Here is a 22,558-nt window from a genome sequence, read left to right as displayed (position 1 = left end):
CATATACAATTTCTTGTATTAGGAATTTGTCTTTTCGCATACCCCAGCTTGCTCTCCATGAGACACACAGACAGGGAGAGAAGCTGGGGGTCAGAGCACAGGGTCAGCCATTTATACGGCGCCCCTGGAGCAGCTGGGGTTAAGGGCCTTGCTCAGGGGCCCAATGGAGTAGGATTCCTCTACCGGCCACGGGATACAAACCGGCAACCTTCCAGCTACAGGCGCAGATCCTTAGCCACAGAGCCACCACACCATGTTGTGGAACTATTAAAACATTTTACGAAAAATATTCTTCATTTCAGATCATGAAAATGTACTATGAATTGTGGTTTTATGATGACTTCATTAGTCATATACAGAATACTATAAAATGCAAAGGAACAAGTAGGTGTATTCCATGCCAAAAAGAGAAGAGAGAAACAATATTTCGTCTGTGAAGCCTTTTTCAGGTGTGAGGGCCTTATTCTGCTCACATTACCTGTTCCGGTCTTGGTAGTGTTACTGCTACAAACTATATAGAGTACCTTCTTATATTCCTTATATCTCAAGATATTTTCCCAGAATGTAAATTTGCGTGAGTCTGGCATTTGTTTCGAACTTGGACATGTTAAAAGTTCTTGTATTTTCTCATAGATTGTAAGCTGGTAATGTACTACTGAAATAATACATAACCTTGCCATTAGCTTTATCTTTCAATATGAAGACTGTGCTTGATGTGTTTGTTCTACATTATTTTCTTAAGTCAATGAAGATGTAAGAATGTGAACTAGGCCATTGGCTTTGTTTGAAACTACTGTCTTTCTCTGTTGGTATATCATTCACCATGTCAGTTTGCCACTGGAATTAGCAATGACTGCAATTTGTGAAGCAGATGTCGCATTTCAGCTTCTTAAAATAATGTGAATGGGTGAATAGAGCAGGACAGTAGTACATTTAAAACTAAACTGTCGGCACTTCTTTACACAAATGGTTGTGGGACAGCTGCCCAGTCATGTCCTTGAAGGCTTACTTTACCAAACTGCTAGATGAGCTCTTTGGGTTTATTAGATACTAAAAAAGTCACTGAACTGAATGCGTTAAGCTGGAGGGTCTGATGGGGTTGTGATGAAAACAGCCTGGTCAGCTGGTCCCTAATGCAACAGACACGAGGTGCACTCGGAGACACTCAGAGGGGAACGTCTTCACAGGGCAGCACCTTGATGGACACCAGACTGCCCTGTATTTTAGTTTAATGCCCCTGCAGCTCTAGTTCAAAATAAGACCCATCCACGACCACCTGTCAATAAGCATGTATGAACTTTGCGGTATTTCTGAAATATTCTCCATAACTGGATTAACTCCCAGCTTCTTACTACAAGCACGTTACTGCAGATTTCCGTTTGCCGGGAGCCTTTTGTGTCTGGTCAGTGGAAAACTGACAGCATGTGCAAGCTGTGGGATTTCCCCACAGGGTGGACAGTGAAGTACAGCGTAGTGGAATTGCACCAAGAAGGCTGCAAGGCACCTAATCTTGGTTTAAAACAATTAAGTATCCTAACGGAGCATGTGACCAGTTGAAAAAACAATATGGAAAGTGAAAACATAGCATCCTGGATAACATCACAGAAACATGTAAATCGTTCTGAAAATAAACTTAGGAAATGCGTTTTCCATTGACGAGTAAAAGACCAAAGTGAACAGAAAAACTGACCCTGTAGATCCATTTTATTTAACATTTTGTGGAAGTGTAAGGGATACAATGTATAGCTTCTGTATAAGTGGACACTTCATTTCACTGAGAATCAGCAGTCATCTTTTGCAGATGTGTGTGGTTGGCTTTCAAGATTTGTACTCTTTTCCTAATTCAAAATTTCTCAGTCAACCCCCTTCAGAGTGATCAGATTACTTTTCACCTTTATGTCCAGCATACAATTGTCAATAAATAGTCATCCAAAATATTTATAAAAAGAACCTTTATGCGGTCATTTCAGTAATAACCTTAGATTCCAGTAAAAGGGTCCTTTACATTTTTTTAAATCACAGAAAAATAAAAAATAAAAATAAATATGAAAATAATTTACAATAAAGGAAAAACAGAACAAAGCTGTAACATAAAGTGCAATTAAAATCAACTTACAAAACAATCAGAAGGCAAGGCCTATTGAAATCAACTTAATAGGAAATTCCTTCATAAACGAAAATAATGATAATAAAATGTCTTGTTTTGTATTAAAACAGCATTAATCTACCTAAAAGCCTTGGATTATATAAGTCAGCTCTTTAGTCATAGCAATATGGTACTGCCTCATAATACGAAAGTTGATATAAAGTAAAAATGACATTTACTAATTTACTGCTAGCATTCTGAAGCAGAGTTTTATGAAACAGATGGGACACTTGTGCTGTCCAACAACTAGACTGAATCATAAAGCATTTCTTTCCTTCAGTTCCAGCACACACTTTACTTTGTACCATTGAAGTAATTTATCCTCTGAAACAAGTCATCTAGTACCCTAGTAATACATCTTCCCACTTTGCGTACAAGACTCGGCTTAGTCACACAGTTCTCGCACTATAATCAGAACAGTCTCTCGGCTGTACAATAGCGCATTCTTACCTATTGCTTTGCAATAGTTGTCAGTATATAAATCAGCGTATCAGAAATCTAGTTTTAATCATGGAGGTTGTAAGCTGTGGCAGTTCTCTTGTTTCAGCAATTTCTGATACAAGAAAAACATTGGCACTGCAGTCCCGCTGCTTTGTTGTTTGCTATAATCATAGCATTATTTTCAGAAAATAATAAAAACTAGGTCTGTATGTTGCAAGGTATAGCAGTCGCAGATGGGTAGCAGAACAATCTGACCAGAGAGGCCTTGGTGATGTGTCCATTATTGCACACACGAGTGGCAGCCAGCGTGCTGGAAAGAGTTTGTTTTTACCATGTGGACAAAGTGGATTCGAGATCTATATAAGCACTAAAAAAGCATAGGTTTTCACCGTGTTACAAAACACACTCTTGTGGTAAGTTTTCTTTATCACATCATGTATTGTATTAGAATGTCGTGGCCCCAACATGGGTCCTAAGTGGAATAAGTACATTGTGCTCTTCTGTGAACTCAAAATATCCACCACAGACCACTTCATGCTAGTTTCCTTTCTCCTCAGCACTTGTGATCCAGAATGTCTTTGCTGTCAGCTTTCCCGTTGAGGGACACATGGCCCTGGTTCAGCGAGGGGCTGGACTGTGTCTTCCGCAGGCAGCTCTCCTCTCCTTCCCCACTGAACAGGCTCGCCTCGATTTTCTCCAAATCATCACTTTCTACCTTTAGCTTGGCCTTCAGGAGGTTAATGTATGTTTCATATCGACTTTTCTGTGGAGGTAAATTAGAAGAGAGCAGTGAGTTCAATAGAGCTCAATATAGAGAACAAAAGCTGGCAAGGTGCAGATTTTCTTACAATGCAGATTAGTGTGATTGGGTGGGGGGTGTTGATGACTGAGAAATAAACAGCCTGAAATGCCAGTGCTCTTTCCTCTTGCCATCAAGTCTTCCAGTTCACATTCTATCACCCTCACAGGCACTTGACGAAAATAAATAGTTGTATAACCAAGTATTAAAGTTTAAAATATCTTCTGAGACATCTGTTTAGTCCCGCAAACTCGCGACATATCCCCTCGTCTCGTGACTTGCCCATGTGCTTAATTGATCTTTGACTCATTTAAATGAATATTAAAGGAGTGATACTGTGACTAGAGAAAAGCTGTAGGATCCGTTGGTTGAGAGTCCAAGATACAAGATTATTACATCAAAATTGATCTAAATTAAGCTTTGTCTCATTAAAAAAAAAATAAGAACAGCAGTACTCTGCTGATATGCATTACCTATTGTACTGACGCCAAAAAATGTAATCTGGTAAGATCAATGCTAAAAACTCTAAATCAATATTGAATCTGCAGGTCAATTAGTTTGATTAAAAATGCGTAGTTATATTCAGTATCAAGGGTGTCAAAATGCCTTGCCTATAGTCCACACAGGGGCATTATATAGATAGATCATACAACTTTAAAGACCCAGAGGTGGGTTTCCAAACATAGTGTGTTTTAAATTCCCAATGCTATAAGCATTTAAGCCACATAACCACTTTGATACAAGAAAAAAAAATCTTAGAAATCATATAATGAAATATTGTTGCATCGTATCTCACTTGTCATATTATGACAATTTTTAACTTGGTAGTCACAGACTGCAGCCGAGTGGTATCCTTCAGGTTGGTGCTGCCTCTAGGCACTAGAGCACTGCAGCTGGTAAACATTAGCTGTATCTATCACTTTATTCTGGCACATCGGAAGAAATCCAGAAAAAAATCTCAATTTTCCTAACACAACAGATTGAAAATCTGCTTTCTGGGTTAACATGGAAGGTGCTGCCAGCGTGTGAATTCTTTTGTCTGAAAATCGAACGTGTTCCTGAACCTTCAGGTGTGCCTGCCAGGCTCAGTTTATTGACTGACCGGCCAGCACTGGAAAATTCCATTCCAGCGACTGGATGATCAATCAGTCACTTAGCCACCTGGTGCAGAGCTTTTTTCTTCCTTTTAACTTGTGATTGGAAAGGAGAAACCTTGTGAATCACTGAACCCTTTCAGCTCACTGATCTTAATCTCCGAAGTACCTCATGCTGGTTAGTGCAATCTAAAATGAGAGACGCATAACCCAGTGCCTGCAGGGCAGAGGCAAGACTACATAGTAAAAATGAACAACCATACTAAGTGTTATTTAACCACTTTATTATTTCTAGTGCAGTGTCCTCAGTGAAATGGACACTGTTGTGACTCGAGGGGTTAGAGACGTTTGTGTGAGAGAGGGAGGGCTCTGTAATCTCCGCGTCACTGGCTCAGTCTGAGTCACGTCACTATCTGACTGTGACCAGGACTCTCCAAGCAAGTGCATGATTGTCCAGAGTGCTGCCCAAGGAAGGCCGAGAATAAATGGCCGCAGGTGTCTGGGTGACACAGCGCCCCCTATGGCCTCCGAGAGTGCCTGCGGGCTTGCAGTGCTGTCAGTGAGATATGCACCTCTCCTCTGGTTGCTGCTGAACCTCCTGTGATGTATTAACACATTTCAAAATGAGTGGCTTGCAAATGAGTGGGACCAGAGGAGTTTGCCTGCACTTCCTCTCTCTCTCCTCAGTTAGGGCTTGGGTTCAAAACCCTTGAGCTGGTCCAAGAGAAAGGCACAACTGGTGATCCCAAAAGCACGGGAGAATCACTTCATTATCATTATCTCTCGAACAGGTCACACAGCTCAAGTTAATACATAATATCCTCTCCTCTACGTGCCTTTATCACAAGTGTGTAAAAAAGAAATGTCAGCCCACCTCAAATATTAGATAGTGCTCCTTCAGTCTGTATTCCTCTGTTTCTTTTGTTTTCAAGGTTTTGTCGGGGGAGTTTTTCCCATGCTCTTCCACTTCTGCAGCAATCTGTTTGAACTTGTTCTCGTGTGACCTCAGCTGCTCCTCCTAGCCAGCAAGCCATGGAAATAAAGCAGAAGTCATGCAATGAGTTACAGTCATCCAGAAAGCACTGTGTGCATCAAGAGTGCATTACTGAATAACAAAAGGGTGGGACTCAGCACAGTGAGCTCAAGTGAAAACTGCTAGTCTGAGGGTTCAGGTGAGTTGGGACTGAGAAAGGGGCATGTGAAATCTTGCCAGAAGTCAGCCCTAATCCCGTGTTCCTCTTTGCCATTGGACACAAACCTGAAGGAACTAGTGTTCCCTGTGCTGCAGGTGCCTCGGGGCCTCTGTGAGCAACAAGAACAGCTGTAAAAGCACGTGATGTGACACATGAGGTTCCAAAATTCCCTCGGCCCATTTCCATCCCCTTCTTCGAAAAGAATCACCTTTAGACTGAGGCTATGATGATAGGGGTGATGGTACCGTACGTGGGACTGAAATGCATGTTCCAGTGTTTCCACCCATTTTCAACAGAATAGAAAAAGGGGGATTAACTGGCTAAGGAACATGATGGAAGTCAGACACCAACCATTCCGGCAGTCCTTTCACCTGACGTACCTGCATTTTGGCCAGTGATCACAGAATATACCTGTCTCCCTGTGTATTAATGAAGATGAAGAATGCAGATTTGACAGGCCGAAATTCATGGAGGAGGAGGATGCCTTTTTGTAAATCTGAAGGATCACTCATCAATCTCTCAGTTCCCTTGTGATGTTGAAGAGTATCCTATAGTTTGTAAAAATGGAACATGTATGATCTGATGGCTAATGTTTGAGTTCAGAAAACTTCATTTTCATACTGTCATGTGTGCTTAGCTTGTACTGTGCTGTTTGTGGTGGAATTAGCAAAGCAAATCTGATGGCTGCTTGCTTGATGAATGAGAAAAAAAAAACTCTCTGTGAATGTTGAAGCTCCTGTTGAAGCACCCATGATTGGCCCAGACCAGGTCAAGAATGCTGACCAATTACATGATCTCCAGATTCAGAGAGACCACCCCAGCGATGACTTTTACAGCCGCTGCCTGCTAACACAGTTGGGCGTCATGGAACGTCCATAATTAACTAGTACTTAGCTAGTTATTTTAGAAAGAATTTGGTATTGCGTTCCTTTTTTGTCTCACTACCCAGTAAAACTGCGGCATAGTCACACTTCAACCCATTCAATTCAGTTTGTTTTTCTTTTCTGTCCACACGGCTCTTTGCTTGAGGTGTCAGGCGACCCCCTCCCTCCTGTCAAGGGCACCCTGTAAAGCGGGTGCGCAATGGGGGGGGGGGGTTGCGACCAGCTCCTCTGCAGTGTACAGCCAGACTCCTCTCCCCTTCCGCCTCGTATCGATCTGGAGATACGGCTCCTGGTTGCCATGGTAACCCTGAGGCGCACGCTGCAATGCTGTCGAGGTGGGGAGACCGAGAGAGAGAAATTCCCCCTCCTCTTATTCCCTGGCCAAGTCCATCCCCAAGGTGGGAGCTCGCGAGACACAGCCTTCCCCCTGCAGCACAGAATGTTTTGCAGCGGGTGCAGGTATGAATTAAAAAAGGACAACATCCCCATTTTGATAATCCAAGATGGCTCTTTCTGCTCAGGCTCTGTTCGCTTCCATGTAGGACAATATAATCTTAGCACATTTCATACACCAGTATTGCTCACCTTAAGGCCAAGGGAGAGATTATGTCCTTTTTCTTCACATTCAAAATAGACAATCTGATTTTTAAATTCTAATTAATTTTGCTGGTGTATATTTTTTACACCTTGTTGGAGTTGTGCTGTTGCAAGAATTTGCATTTTATGTTTGTCAACGTAAAACAGGCTTGCATCATCTGCCTGTATTTCTGGGTTTTGTTAATGAGACAACCTAAAGACAAAGTGTCGTCTTGACATTTTGTTCAGCATCGATGGATCCCTAATGACACTGTTAACAGTGCTGACGAGATAAGTGCAACCTGTGTGAAGTGTTGCATGAAAGACGAAGAATCACGCTGCTATAATACATGGACATGGCAAAAACTAATTTCACATTTTAAGGTGTGCAAGCAAGAAACAGAAAGCTAAAATTCACCTTAAAGGGTTATTTAGCAAATGCTGTTACTTAAATAACAGCAAAATTACATAATAACATGTAAGAGTAGTTACATGCAATCCTATCCAACGGTCTCTTCTCAAGGATTGTAAAAGCAAACAGGCATCGGTTTGATCACATTACAATGATCAAATTATAGTTTCTTATTTATATTGGTGCAAAATAGTTCCAACTTGTCTACTCCACTTGAGATACGTGACAAATATTTTCCTAGACCATATTATCACACATTCCCACATGGCCTCGACTCTCTTCATTTCCAATAAGCTCCTGCCTACCTGGGACAGCTTGGTGGTAGATGATGGCAGAAGTGGCCGGCAGAATTTCTTCATGGAGCCTATGGCTGCAGGGAAAGCCGGGGCCGAGAAGAGGGCAGCAACCAAGTTGATCCTGAGGATCCAGGACATCATCTCCTCTTCACTCCTGCGAACCCCATAACACCAGGATCACTCATGAGCCTCGGCGTGCAGAGGCACAGCTCAGCGGCGTCATGCCCTCTCTGGCTGCACTGCACTAGGGGCTCAGTCACTAGGATTAGCTGTCATTTCACCTACAGTAAGTGTCTTGTTTAGAGTCCCAGGGTGAAATGAAGTTATAAGGTTATTAACAGAAAACACAACACGCATCCATGCTCTGTACTGATCAGTGTCAGGTTAACCCTAGGACACAGCCCTTAAAAACTCCACGAGTCTCGTGGTCAGGTCTGGAAGACCTGTGCAAGCAATGATGAACTGTTCAAACAAGAGGGCTTATCACTCCCCTTGTGACAAATCACAACACAATGGTAGAGTGGGCACGTCAGGTCAGAGGCTCTGCATTCTAAATCAGAGTAATATCTGACGGGAGAAGGGGGGGGAATTAAGTGCCTCTCACAGGGATGAGTTACGATAGCCCAGAGAGCTGTGTCAACTACTTCGACTGGTATGTGGCCATTGTACTTTATCCCAGCTCTGAGCCTCCTTGCAAGCTGATTCGGAGACCACAGAGCCACCTTGGCTGTCACGGTGGATTAGTGCAAGTTCTGAAGCAGACGGGAGGTGTGGCACTACGAGCAGCTCCCCACACACAGCTATGAGGGAGAAGGGACAGGGAGCCTCGCTGAAGCGAGTTAAACGTGACCGCAGAGGGGAGAGGACGCTCCCGGGGGGAAATGAAAAACGCCATTTCTTGAAGGGGTTACCTCTGACTGGGCATGAGGTTCTCAAATGAGATGAGATGGTTCAATACTGGGACTATTTGAAAGAGGCTTTGTAGAGTAAAAAGTAAAAATATATATATATATCTGGACGGGTAACAAGGGAGGCTTTATCTAACCAATATCGAAACAGAAAATATATGCACAATTCATGCTGGTCTAAGTGAAGCAATAATTTGAAACTTGATGTATAGTGTTAATTGGAATACAGCATGACTGTTTTAAGACATTTCAGCAAGTATAAATATTTCATTATAAACTGTGTCCAGAAAAGTTCAAATGTTATGTCTTAAAATGTACCTCTCACAGATACTGCCATTTATGATATGAGTCTTTTCATGTGATTCATTGAGGCTGAAAGTAAAGCACATTTAAAATGTCTGTTTTGCTCATATGTTTGCTGTGAAATTTGTTTAATTTGCACTGAACCGAACAATAGTCTATTGTGGTTCATTTGCACTAAAAACTTTTTACTTTGACTTTAACTATGTTATATTCCCAGGAGTCTCTCTAGAATTTGCTTTTGTTTTTACTCTTCAACCACCAAAAATATTTTTATCTTTTGGGATTTCAAATGACATTTCCACAACACTGCTGCAGCATATTTCTGTGTAAATAAACACAGGCTGAGGGAGTAACTGAGTGCAGAACCAGGCTTTGACCAGACACCACAAACTCTTGAGCCTGGACACCAGTTGCCTTGTTATCACCTCAAAACATAAATATCTTGTGTTACTTCTGCTCAAAACAGTTAATGTTTTTTCTTGAGAAAGATTATGAGTTTGAGTAAAAGTCTCCTTACGGGGCCTGAAAAAGAAACACTCTCCAGTCAGCTGTCTTCAATTTGAGGACGCTTGGTCTCTTGCTGTAGTCTGTGGCCTTTGTTGCTAAGGCGTGGTGAATACGAATGGCATTTTTCAAATCCACTTCAGAAAGGTCTTTGTCAGGCTTATATTCATCCTAAGAACAAGAAAAAAACTTCTATAAATCACAACGTAAATGTACAGTGTAAAGCAGAAAGCTGACATTTCAGGAAAATACCTAGTCCGCTTTGAATCCTGCAAAAACAAACTGAGTGATTTGTTGTCAGCTAATGTTCCAAAACCTCAACACACTGAACTTTATTTTTAGAGAGTTAAACAAATTTTGCACACAGTTCTTAAAACATGCAATGATAAACGCCACATCAAATGCTCTCATCTACTGGGCAAAAAACTCAGTACTACCTTCTGCAGATACAGAATGGTTCCTTTCAGAACAGCATAGAACTTCTTCCAACCTCTTCTTCCTCTTGGCGCTGAGAAGACACACATTACAGGTTGGTTTACAGCTACTGCATCACAACAATGAAAACATACAGAGTACACTTTTTTTCATTTTGAATAATCCATTAATGTTTCTAATAGCATGAGACATCTTTTCTGTTCCATTATCGAGATAAGAAACACAAATCATACCAAATAAACAAGATGTGTTAAATGATTACTATTCTTTAACCCCTAACTTTCACTGCAGTTATAGTTAACAAATGTCACTCTAATTTAACCATAGGTTTAATTAACGAGAGGAAATTCATAGTTCTCTCCACACCACGACTGTACAATAGACACCTTGTCCTTCTCTATTTTAAGGTTAACGTAACTTCTAAAACTTCCATCTCAGATAGGCTACATACAGTGTGTATATATAGCATTTGCTGGAATATTAGCTACATGAATAGCGGCTAGTTAATTACATGAAACAAAAAAGGTAATCTCTGATTATATCTCTGAAATAAAAACTCACTAGGATTCATAATTTGCAGCCTTATTTGCATAAGCCATTGCTTTTGTGCACACTTTAAAAACAGGTGGTGCATACAGTATGTCTTTTCCTTTTAAATACTTGTATTCTTAGATTTGTTTATTATTATCATGAGCCCTGCAAACTGCACAGTAACTCATAGGGGAAAATTCACTTCTGATTGCTGTTTTTTTTTTTTTCAGAAAAAGGAGAAGATTGAGCTGAATCTCCATTTGTAAAGAGGCTTCCTTGTGATTTGTGCCACAGTGATCACTGATGTCTTTGTTCCAGAAAGCCATGATGCAGATGGCAGAGGGGAATGACCTGGTGGAATGTGGACAATGCAATTCCCCTCCCAGTATGTCCTTCTTTTCTGAGTATCTGGTCCCTTGTAAGAGGGTGACAGGTTAGGGCCAGTCCCTCACATGTATTAGCGGGGTCCCCCCTCTCCAGTGAATCCTCTCTGTTTTGTCTTGGTGTATCACCACCATGCAGGCGACAATTTCTGTTCAGTCCCGCTTCATGTGGTACTTCCTCAAGAGAATTAGTTAATTACTACTGCATTTAGTGCTGCAGAGCAGGGCTGATAGTGCTTGAGTAAGCAATCTGAGGAATGGCCGTAATTTACAATTCACACAGCGCAGGACTTTTTCATTTGTAAGCATGCAATATATTAATACTACTTAATACAATTTATCCTGCTGACAACGTTTTAACTGATGCAAGGACAGGGATCTTGCATCTTTATTTCTAACTATACTTTTTACATAGCATCTATATATGCAACAACTGTTATTTACAATCATTTTGCAATATCTTTACTATTAGACCATGCCTAGTAAGCTAAACTTTTGCTCTGAGCTAATATTTTAAAAGAAACATGCACCATCATGAAGCTATGGAGCATTAAGTAAGCTATAATGTACTGTATAATCTACATTAATTATCTTTTGTGGTGCTCATGATGGATGCTCAAGGATAAGTATCAACACTGAAACAACACAATCAGGATACCAAATGAGGTGCAGAAGAATAATAAATCATTTGATGTTTGCAGATTGGTCAGGCTCCTAGATCCTACAGATAAACAGGATGAGATTTAATACAAACCCTTACTGCCAGTAAATATCATTCTAACAAACAATCTAAATATCATACTGGGGTGTATGAAAGTCTTATCTTTCTCTTTAGTCACAACTTACAGCTTTTCTATGTGTTTTATACGCTCGATTCACAGAACATACTTAGAATCACTTGTATTGCATGTGTATGGTTTTGTCCTTGCGTTTAGCACCCCCTGCTGGTAATAAAAAAGACAGCTGGTAATTATTGCTGTGGACCTCTGTCCCTGAGGAAGTCTGCTATATTTAACACCTTCAGGTGGGTAGCTGCGTCAGCATGCGTAGGCTGCAAAGGAACAAGTAATAGGTTTATTCCATGCTGAAAAAAAGAAGAAAGAGAACACAACGTTTCGGCCGTGGAGCCTTCTTCAGGTGTGAAGAACACCTGAAGAAGGCTCCACGGCCGAAACGTTGTGTTCTCTTTCTTCTTTTTTTCAGCATGGAATAAACCTATTACTTGTATATTTAACACCATTCTCTTGCTTCTTAAACATTTTTAATTTTACCCAATATGATAAATACAACAGAAATAGACAGGTGTTATATACCCCCAAAATGCATAAATCAGTTTCAGGTAACTCATTTTGTTTTATATAACTACAAACCTTTGTGTCTCTTCCGTGCATTACCACTTCATTTGTTTGTCATTATGACTGACATCTGAATTCAGAACTGCTTCACTCCTTAAATTGTTATGGGTAACCCTCCCCCAAGTATGTAATATGTCCCTAGAATATACTGAATTTTAGTTTGGCGAAAGATGCACACACAGTAAAGAACAAATATATATATATAAAAAAACTGACACTGCTTTTAGACCCAGACAGCCTAAAAGCTGTAGCTCCCTGCCAGTGGGCCTGCCCACTTCTGCTACCCACCCAACTGTCTCCGAGTACCTGAGCAGATTCAGCTGCTCCAGCTAAACTGATTCCTACTGCGTCTTCCTGTTTTTACAGTGTAGTGTCCCCGTCACTGTACTGGAGCATTAGGATCCACACAGACTGCAGGGTGAGCAGCCCCTACTGGCCCCACTACCACCTCTTCCAGCAACAGCCTCAGCTTTTCCCGGGGTGAAACGGCTGCTGGCAGGGTATCCTCATATAAAGTGGAAAGCGACATAACAGTCACTCATCACTCAGTCAACATGGCAAAAGGATAAAATGCCTCCAGGTGTTTTTTTCTAGAAAATCCTCTACAATCCACAGTGTTTGGTTGTGGGGGTTTAGCTGGCCGGTGGGCGCAGCTGTGCGCTCGGACTCGGGCGGAGCCTGACACTTACTCCTCTTGCCGTCCATGTCCGCGTGGCTCTTGCGGGTCAGAACCCCGTGCTTGTACGTTGCGGCGTTGAGGGCCAGGGGAATGTCGAGGAAGGGGTTGCCTCCGTCCGCAATCCTGGTCACTTTTTTCACTCCGCTCTCAAACTTGTCGTCCACAAGCTCCGACAGGGACTTCCTGAGCTCCTCTTCATCTCTGCAAGAGCAAAAGCCATAAAGACAGAGCTGCACAGGTCACAATACAGATACGAACACCACAGGTGAAACAATACACTGCTGGAAAAGGACTCGGCACTGTCAGCATTACTTTATTAAATAAATTACCAAATAAATAGTTCTGAAGTCATTTATTAACTTTCAGATTAGAATTTCTTAGGTTTGGACTGCTCAAATATCTACAAACTAACAGAGAATTTTATTTCCACGAGTCACCAAGCTACACAGAAGAACTTTCCAGCCTGAGTTGGGCAGAATTAGCATGTATTTTGTTTGAAGCAAGTCTTCCACTCTAAATCAGGAAGTGGTGTCATATCTTTGGCATAGTGAAATTGAATGGGAAAGCTTTTTTCATCATGTTTATGTTGTATAATAATATAAGGCTTTCGGATTTACTAGAAATGCTTCTGCATTTAATATATTTATACACACAGGCTTTGCATGCAAACTGCAGCTACGAGCCTACAGATTAATAAAATCATAGTGACCACTCAATGACAATGGACCAGATCTTGACTAACTTTCCTAACCTTTTCTGCATTGCCACGAAACATGACCAGGTAACAGAGTTTTGTCAGATCAGCCTCCAGCTTGCAGATGGAAGCACTTCAGGAGGTAAGTGGAACCTGCCCCATCTGAGTGTAGCAGGCTTAAAAACTAGACTCACAAGAGAAACCGATGCTTGATTTTCTAAAAGTGTGCAATGAGCATTTAGAAGATTAAAAACTGGCTAGTGAATGCATCTTATATTTGGAATAGGAAGTGCAAGTGCAGTTATAAGAGCACTTACACAGTGCAGAGTGATAACAGAGCTGTGCTACAAAAGCACAAGCAGGGAGTTGCTTGCAGCTTCACAAACCATAGTGGACTGAGGTTTTCAGATAAGCTGAAGATCTATTGCCAAACAAAAGTGGGGGTTTCCATAAAGCAGATCCAGCCAGTTACACAGCATAATCATGGCTGTTAATGCCATCTTAAATGTAACACAAAGCACGATATTTCTAACTGAATAGATTAATTGGGAAGCTTTCCAAATGGTTACCAGCTAAAGTCTTTCATTTGTTTCTCTAGCCTCTAATTTCACTGTACAATATTTAAATGGGTTTGCATAATGTGAGGAAGCTGCTTTCATCAACCTCAAATTCCCACTAATTCTCTGTTCTCTGACAAACAGAATAACAGATATGCCTTTCAGAATTCACTGTTAAATAACATAATTAAATGAATGACAGCTAATGAAAAGCATAATACACAACACAAAATTGATACAGGGAGGACTGATTTATATGAACACGTTTTTCTTGTTAAACTAGCAAACGAAGTCCAAATGATTGAATAAGTCAGGATCGGGGTTTCTTGGCTTTCCTCGAGTCAGGGGCGTCAGTTTTATTTTTATTGCTTACTTGGCATTCACCCTTATCTAGGACAACCTACAGTACAATCTGTCCAATAATAATAATAATAAAAAAAATAATAATAATATAAATTTTAACATGAAGTAATTGTATCAAAGTAGAGGAAAAAAATAAAAACAAAAACAGTGGAGTCGGAACTCATTAGAAGTATAAAGCTTGAGCAGCGCAGAGGGAAAACAATCTCCAGGCAAATGAGAAGGAAATTGTTTCCTAACAATCAGTGTTGAACACCTGCATGACCTACATCATGTTTCCACACAGACAAAAGGAGACAACTTGATGTCTTTTCACATTATAGCAAGTAGCTGTTAATGATTTCTGATGAGTACGGTAAAAAATGCAAACGGAGATGTATTTCACACACACTTCCGGACTCCAGGTGCATTCAATGTGCTCTTAGTACAGGATGTGTCTTCATGCAGAATTACAGTAGGGACACTTTTTATGAAATAATGTTGGAAAGGATACTTACATCGCCCACTCCAACTTTTCATTCTTTATGGAATTGTACAAAACCTAAGAAGAAACAACAAAAAGTGGTAACAGTAAGTAAAAACCTTTACAAAAGGAGAAGGGGGGTATATAGGGGGAGTACATATTTTTAGCCTTATTTTGGAAACCACAGACCACGCTCCAAGGAGTTACAACAGTACGGACACCAAATATTTTGCATCTACAGTAATCACGCTTGGTCCTGTGTGTGGCCGTCTCCTGTTGCAGTGCTGGCTAGACTCATCATTGAAGACGGACACTTCTCTACAAATCCACTCAGATCTGCAGTTACCACCAAGTGCTGTTCTGTATGAATGGAATCGAAACGGGCCTTACCTTCCACCTCGGGCAAACAGCCAAGTGAGTTTGTTTTCTATTCTGTAGGCAGTTTGCCCAGCACACACACACAGTGGAAAACGAGGATTTAATAAAAAGTTATATTTGAGATCCTGTTAGAGGAGTTCTATTTAATTCAGGACATCTTCTATGAAACACGAAAGCTACTTATATGCTGTCCTGTTTATTACATGTAATCACAATTTATTTGCCTTTTCTTTCAATAATGAAAATAATATTATTGCATGTTGAGGACTTAAACACTCGACTCAGAAGATCAAAATATCTGAAATGGTTTGGCGTTTACTCATTCATTTAATGCATATAACGAAATCTATAATTTATGAAGCCTTTACTCTGATTTCAATCAGAAGTCTAACGATACCGCCAATCAGTCTCCAAACCTACAGTTTGACATTCATAAAAACCTAGGGTAGAGAAAACATTAAACCACATTGGTGGTAAGTTTCAGTCATTTAAAAGATACTTATTTTACTCTTCAAGATAAGTTAGACAAGAATGGTTCTAATAATATGTCATAATGCCTAGGTAGTCTTCTGAAAATCCAACAGTTCTTCTATTATGATTATTATTCCTGTTCATTTGTTATTCCTGTTATTCTAGAGAAAATTACTGTCCTGATAAATTAGGACGTCCAACAAAAGTACTGCTACTGATAAAAACAAGGAATTTCAAGAGAGTGAAATTTATCAACAATCCTTCTAACAGAAACAACTTGCCCCGTGAAATAACAAGGATTTTGGATCTTCCAGTAAATGTGACACTAAAAACCACCAGGTCAGGAACATTCTATATGTAGCCAAGGAAAGCTGAAAGTTGTGTTTTGAATGGAATTATTTTATGATAAAGTTACCTTCTTGTGGAAAGATAGCTTAGAAAGCTTATTAGCCCATCATAAAATTTCTTCCTTCAAATAAACACCCAATGTTGACATGCACACATATCTCAGCTAATGATCTTGTTATAATATCCAAAGGATTTAAAAAAATATATATATAAAGCCAACAGACCAAAGAGGGAAATGACTGTGCTAATTTGACTGCCTTTATTTATGCTGGCTTATAGCTGGGGAGCAAGACTTTCCCAGTATTAATGAGCACTTTTGTTAGGATGCATTAATATTGATGGGATGACCAGGTCTTGATTAATCACAAAGTGGTGAAGATAAATATGACTGTCATTAGCACTTTAATAACCTTCCTCTGGTATTTAACTCCTACAGATGTTCAGCTAACATGATCTTTTATGGTTTTTACCCCATTTACAAGGGATATTTATTTTCATTACAACTTATGCAAAAAAGCAGCAGAAGCTATTTCTGAAAACCTAAAAGTATAAACAGCTGACAGAAAGTTCTCCAAAGTTTTACTTAGCTTGCCTTAGTTTTGGGATATAGAAATATACTTAAAGTCTGAGTCCTAGGGAATAATACATCACTTGTACTTTTTCTGACAGTAATGGCTTTAGTTTATTGCTGTTGACGAGCCAGTTCTCTCTCACTGAAATAAATGTAATTTTCAGTAGTAATATTTAATGAAAGATTCAGTATAAATGTGCTAGACAGGCTGAACGTATTGATCAATGAAAGACAGAGAGACAATGAAACCAGAAAAGACAAAATAATAATGATAGTAATTACTTGTTCCCAAAGAGTCAACTTCAGTCATTTTTCTCAAAACCTGTCTTGATTTACTGCAGTCTGTATACATCTTAATCATCTGTATGTACTTCATCTAAACTATATCTGTTTTCAATTTGGAAACTGTGCCATGTCCCTTGTCCCTAGAATTCCCACTGTAACCCATCTAGAAAGGATTTTACAAAACAAGTATACTTCCATGAAGACGTCTATGTCCAATGATGTTAATGCTTACAATACTTATCTGCTCCCATGTCTCTGACTTCTCTCAAGCTCATTAGGTCTTCATGACTTTCATGGTACTGAATCAGTGTAGCCAGATTCCTCTTCAAGTGTCATCAGAATGCATAAAAATTAATCTTCACATGCACTCGAAGAAGGCTCAACGGTCAAAACGTAGTGTTTCTTTTCTTCCCTTTTCAGCAGCCTACCTGATCCTTTGCAGCCCATGTAGCTACCCACTTGAATTAATCTTCTACTCCTACCCTACCCCATCAATCTACTTGAACCAAGAACCAAGCCCTCAAAATGTACGCCTTTTTCACCAACAGAGGATACCCCAGCAGTGTTATTGACAGGGCCCTTGCCCGAGCCAAAAACACCCCTCGGACCATCAACTCAATCAGGAACTCCTGCTGTAACAACCGCATTCCTTTGGTTCTTCCCTACCACCCCAACACACTACCTATCCCCAGGACTATTAATGACACCTTTAACATCCTACAGGATGATCCTCCATTGGGGCCCTCTTTTCTGACCGCCCCATCATCTCATAATGCTGATCACCTAAATCTGTGCAACCTTCTTGTTCAAAGCTCCCTTGACCGCCCTCAGCAAACATCCACACCAGGCACTTTCCCTTGCAACAGAGCTCGCTGTATCACCTGCAAGTACACATCTAACACCACACTCATTCAAGGCCCCTCAGGACAATTCCGGATCACCTAGATGGCATCTTGTACCTCCAGCAACCTTATTTACTGTATCTCTTGCAGTAAATGCCCAGCCATCTACATTGGAGAAACAGGAAGGAGACTCGGAGACCGCTTCAGAGAACATGTCAGGGCTGTGAAGATTAAAGATCTCTCCAAGCCCATTGTTTCTCATTTCACCTCTGACGGCCATGACCACTCTAATCTCTCCGTCTGTGTTCTCTAAGATGGTTTTCCTAACTCAAACATCAGAAAGACTAACGAAACCAAAATTATCCTGCAGCTAGGATCACACCTTCCCCCTTCTCTTAATGACAGACTACTCTTCTAAATTTTCTCCATTCATTGGAAGTTTCATTTCACACCTCTCTACAGCTATTCTGACTTCACACTTCTTCATTGGCCTCTCTTTCTGTCCCCTGCTCCCACCTCTCGCTCCTCCTCTCTCCCAGCCTTTGTTCTCCCGCTACATTACCTTTGCTTACTGCCTTGTCTTTCTCACACCTGAAGAAGGCTCCACAGCCAAAATTGTTGTTTTCTTTCTTCTTTTTTTCAGCATGGAATAAACCTATTACTTGTTCCTAATTGTGGTAATGTAATTAGTGGAGTACAACAAGCATCTGTATTAGGACCATTACTCTTCTTAATTTATGTCAACGATCTAGATTCTGGATTAGTTGGCAAACTAGTCATGTTTGCAGATGATACCAAATTTGGAAGCTCAACATCTGTAGAAGCAGTAAATGAAACTGATGGGCCGAATGGTCTCCTCTCGTTAGTGATATTTCCTATTATATGTCCTTATTAACTGCTTAGTGTTTGATAAACATGTTGTACAGCACATGTCAAAAGACATTCCAATACAGACACTATGGTTCATAACTATTAACAGCGTAACAAGTACCTGTCCTGTTATTTTAATGCTGACCAGACTACACAGCTTTTCTCAGATTTACATCTCCTCTGCTATTTCCATTCAGCTAGGGCTTTCAGTAAGGCATGTTACGGGCAGGCAGTAAAAGTTAAAAGATACAATGGGCCTGACAGCACATTCACAAACAAATTGGGCAAGTGGGAAATAAATCTTCCTAAAGGCTGGGCACAACTGCACAGTACAGAATTTATTGCAACTCCCATTGAATTCAAAATAGAGGATGGTAGTCTGGAAGAAAAACGATGTCTGCAATTAGCAAACAAGCCTGTCTGGCAGGACATCAAGCCCTGTACCATTCCTTACAGAAGAGACGCGTGACAGAAATATATTTCATAGCTTATCAAGTGGGAAATCAATACAAGGGGGGACAGTAAAAGAATCAGATATCTGCTTTCTGGGAAAATGTAAACTGCTTTGTCCTTATCCTCTCAGCATTGAAGTCTTAACTTTCAGTACTGGTAAAGCTACATTTTGGATTTTTTAAATAAATCTAAAATATTTTAAAACATGATGCAAAAAAGAGAAAAGCTCTAGCTTAAATCTCCTTTAGCGGAGCATATTTAGACAGATGCGTCTCTTTCTTGTACTTGGCTGGTTGCTTTTTCCACTGTTAGCTGTGTGTAAAGGAGACAGGAAAAGGCAGAACTGCACTGGGAGATACAGAAGCCCTCTTACCTTTCACTCTCCATGATACCCCCAGACAGGGTTTTCTCTGAGTCTATTATATAAAGCAAACCTGATGGTAAGCAGAGCTGTAATATATTCAGAGCATGAATAAGTAATACCCCACTCAGAAAGGATCCATTTCACCTTTGCCTTTTAATTAATGTTGACCATGCACACAGTACTTTAACCCACCACCCTGCGCAGAAATCTCTCACATATTTGAAGCCAGGCTCCATGTGCACAACCAACCAAGCAGAACCACAAGCTAAAACTGACAATCAATAAGCAATGCTTTAAATGGCACAAAAAAGAGAAACGGAAAACATTCTTGTTTGTAGCTGGAACAATGAGAACTGCTTCCTTCTTTTGCTTATACTCCACGCATACCATTAAGTATTGTGCTGATTTCCTGAAAAAATCTTCTCAAGAAAACCCTTTTGTTTCACTCCAGAGAAAACAAAGCACATGGAAAGGAGCAGGTGTGCTGAAGCCTGGTTCAAACTACCTAACTGTGATGTACAGAGTTAGCACAAACTTGACATTAATCCTAATTTGATAATTGTGCACCTTTATATTACCTTGAACTTGAACTTTATTGTCATATGTAACCGGTACATGTACTGGTACAATGGAATTCTTACTTACAGAAAGAATTCCATTGAAAAATGAATTCCTGAAATGAAATGTGAGTTGTACATGCAGATACAAAGGTCGTTTCTGATCACTCTTTCCATCCCTGTTTAGAGCCTCACATGTTAAGACATTGTTGAAATATCAATTTTATTTTTCCAATATCAGTATTTAATATTTATGGGTATACCATATATTTACCAGTGAGAAACAAATGAAATTGGAGGTTTTCACTGAGCTCTCAAGAGAGCTGCAGACAGAGTCACAAGGCTTCTGTGACAAATCTCAACAGGGTCAAAGGCTCACAGGCTTGGGATCTACATCAGCCCTGTGGGAAGAGCCTTCAGGAAAGACCTCAGAATTCCAGTTGGTGTGTGGGATGTCAGTTTACGACCGGCTCCAGACTGCCAGTTCAGACGCTCATTTTATATGAAAGGTTAAAAACAAGAGCAGAGGGCATTCGAACTATCTAGACACTATATATTCTTAGAACAGCTTTTACAGAAAAGAAAGTACCTTCAGCAGGTCCTTAGGGAAGTCGCTGCCGTCATTGAGACCATCCAGATTGGCTATGAACTGCTGACAGGACATTTTCTTCCCAATATTCTGTAATAAACAGAAGGCACACTTAGCTTTAAGTAATCTCTCCAGAGCAGACTTGCACCTTTTTTAATATGCACCAACAAGAGATGAATGCACGAATAAATAAACAGTGAAATTATGAAAGCATTTCACATTGACTCTCCACCAAAACCTCGTTTGTTCTCGATGAAATTAGCGGGGTGGGCTTGCAACGTAGGAACATGTATGCAAGCTATGTAATGAGGCAACACAGACAACTGGTAACTCACTGTATACAGCAACAGAAATATTTCATCTCAGCAGAGAGAACTCATGCCCTTTGCCCTGTATTAGAGCATCATTTCGCTTTTCTGCTTGACCATTGGTGTTGCCCTCAGAGCGGCCTGCCCAAGGCAGGATGGACTGCCCCCAGTGGGCCAGGGGCTGCACGGTGCCTCTTCCCCCACGAGTGAACCCAGACGGGCAGGCAGGGGTGGGGAGGAGGAGGCAAAGGCACAGCGAGAGTGAGGGTTTGACACATTTGTACAAGTCCCGCCCTCTGTAGTCGCGGGACGTTGCTGTGCTCTAATTATCAGAACACATGGGGTGCTCTGCTGAGGGTGTGATGACACACATAGAAGGAAGACAGTGGATGTACGCTTGGGTGTTCCTCGGCCATATGTGTAGGTTTAATTGAGCTCCCTGCTTGACTCACTTTTAGCTGCACTTCAAAATTTACTCAGCATTACAATATGATTTTTTAAGGCTACAAATTCTTAAAAGTGCAAAATATTCTATTTCTTCTGATCAAATCCTAGTGTTAACCTGGATTTTTAAAAAAAGTTTTCATATTAATTCATGAAGCCCCTGTAACTTACTGCCAACAGACTTTATTACCTTATTTTTGCACAAGCTATAGTACATAGTACTCCGCTCTCTAGGATATGTGCTATTTGTGAATTTAAGGGCCATTTTCATAGGTTTAATTGCCACACAACACTAACACCTGGTTACTCCTGCGGATGAGGAAACACCTGAAAGATATTCTCAAGTACAGCAGTTAAAAGTGACTAAAAGATGTTCACATGCTGTGGCCTGGCTTGCAACATTAGGAATGTGTTTCCCATTCAAGGAAGGCCTGGTAAAAGCAACAGAAATGTTATAGGAATATAGTCATAGTCTTTTATACCACTTTTATCTTGAAGATAAATGGGAAAATGTCTTTTTTTTTAAAAAAAAATCTGAAAATATGATTTAATCAACACCAGTACATACTTGTACATACAGTACAAGCTATAGTATAATCCTGATACTATCAAAAAAAGCAAGTGGTTCAGCATTCTGGGTCAGATTTATCCAAAACTGGTAATGATGCACTGCATGTGGTGAACTGTGACACAATCACTACACCGAACCAAATGAAAGTATGAAGTAAAATTGAAATGAAATGAAGTAAAATGTTTTTTAAACATATAATAAAGACATTTATTTTTAACATCATTGCCTTTCAGAAATGTTTTCCTTATTCCATTTCATTTTTAACAACCTAGAGTCTTGAGTCTAGAGTCTAGGATGTTTCTTAAAATATTTTGCCTAAAGTGACAGAAAGCTTGCTGTTGATACATACACAAGACTGCCACATTAATTCCATAATAAACACAATACACATATATAGTACATAAAAAAATACAGAATGGTGAAAATGGTTTAATTAAACATAAATATAATTTAAAATATATTTTCCATTTTAAAGATGGATATTCAAGTAAAAG

General features: G+C 40.2%; 1 protein-coding gene across 1 annotated transcript in view; it reads right to left on the bottom strand.

Annotated features, from left to right (window-relative positions):
* Window positions 1-1,688: 1,688 nt before the first annotated feature.
* Window positions 1,689-22,558, bottom strand: part of psd2 (pleckstrin and Sec7 domain containing 2) — a 110,496-nt gene continuing 89,626 nt past the window's right edge. The window contains exons 8-15 of the mRNA XM_088933030.1: window positions 20,742-20,831; window positions 15,048-15,091; window positions 12,950-13,140; window positions 9,994-10,064; window positions 9,570-9,727; window positions 7,851-7,995; window positions 5,355-5,498; window positions 1,689-3,350 (exon numbers count right to left, since the gene is read on the bottom strand). Coding sequence (XP_088789156.1) covers window positions 3,141-3,350; window positions 5,355-5,498; window positions 7,851-7,995; window positions 9,570-9,727; window positions 9,994-10,064; window positions 12,950-13,140; window positions 15,048-15,091; window positions 20,742-20,831 — 1,053 coding nt within the window. The 3' untranslated portion in view covers window positions 1,689-3,140. The remainder of the gene's footprint in view (window positions 3,351-5,354; window positions 5,499-7,850; window positions 7,996-9,569; window positions 9,728-9,993; window positions 10,065-12,949; window positions 13,141-15,047; window positions 15,092-20,741; window positions 20,832-22,558) is intronic.

This window comes from Atractosteus spatula, chromosome 14 (assembly GCF_055471065.1).
Source record: "Atractosteus spatula isolate fAtrSpa1 chromosome 14, fAtrSpa1.hap1, whole genome shotgun sequence".
Classification (NCBI taxonomy): Eukaryota; Metazoa; Chordata; class Actinopteri; order Semionotiformes; family Lepisosteidae; genus Atractosteus; species Atractosteus spatula.
Note: the sequence above shows the minus strand (reverse complement) of the source record. Positions and strands in the feature narration are given on the sequence as shown.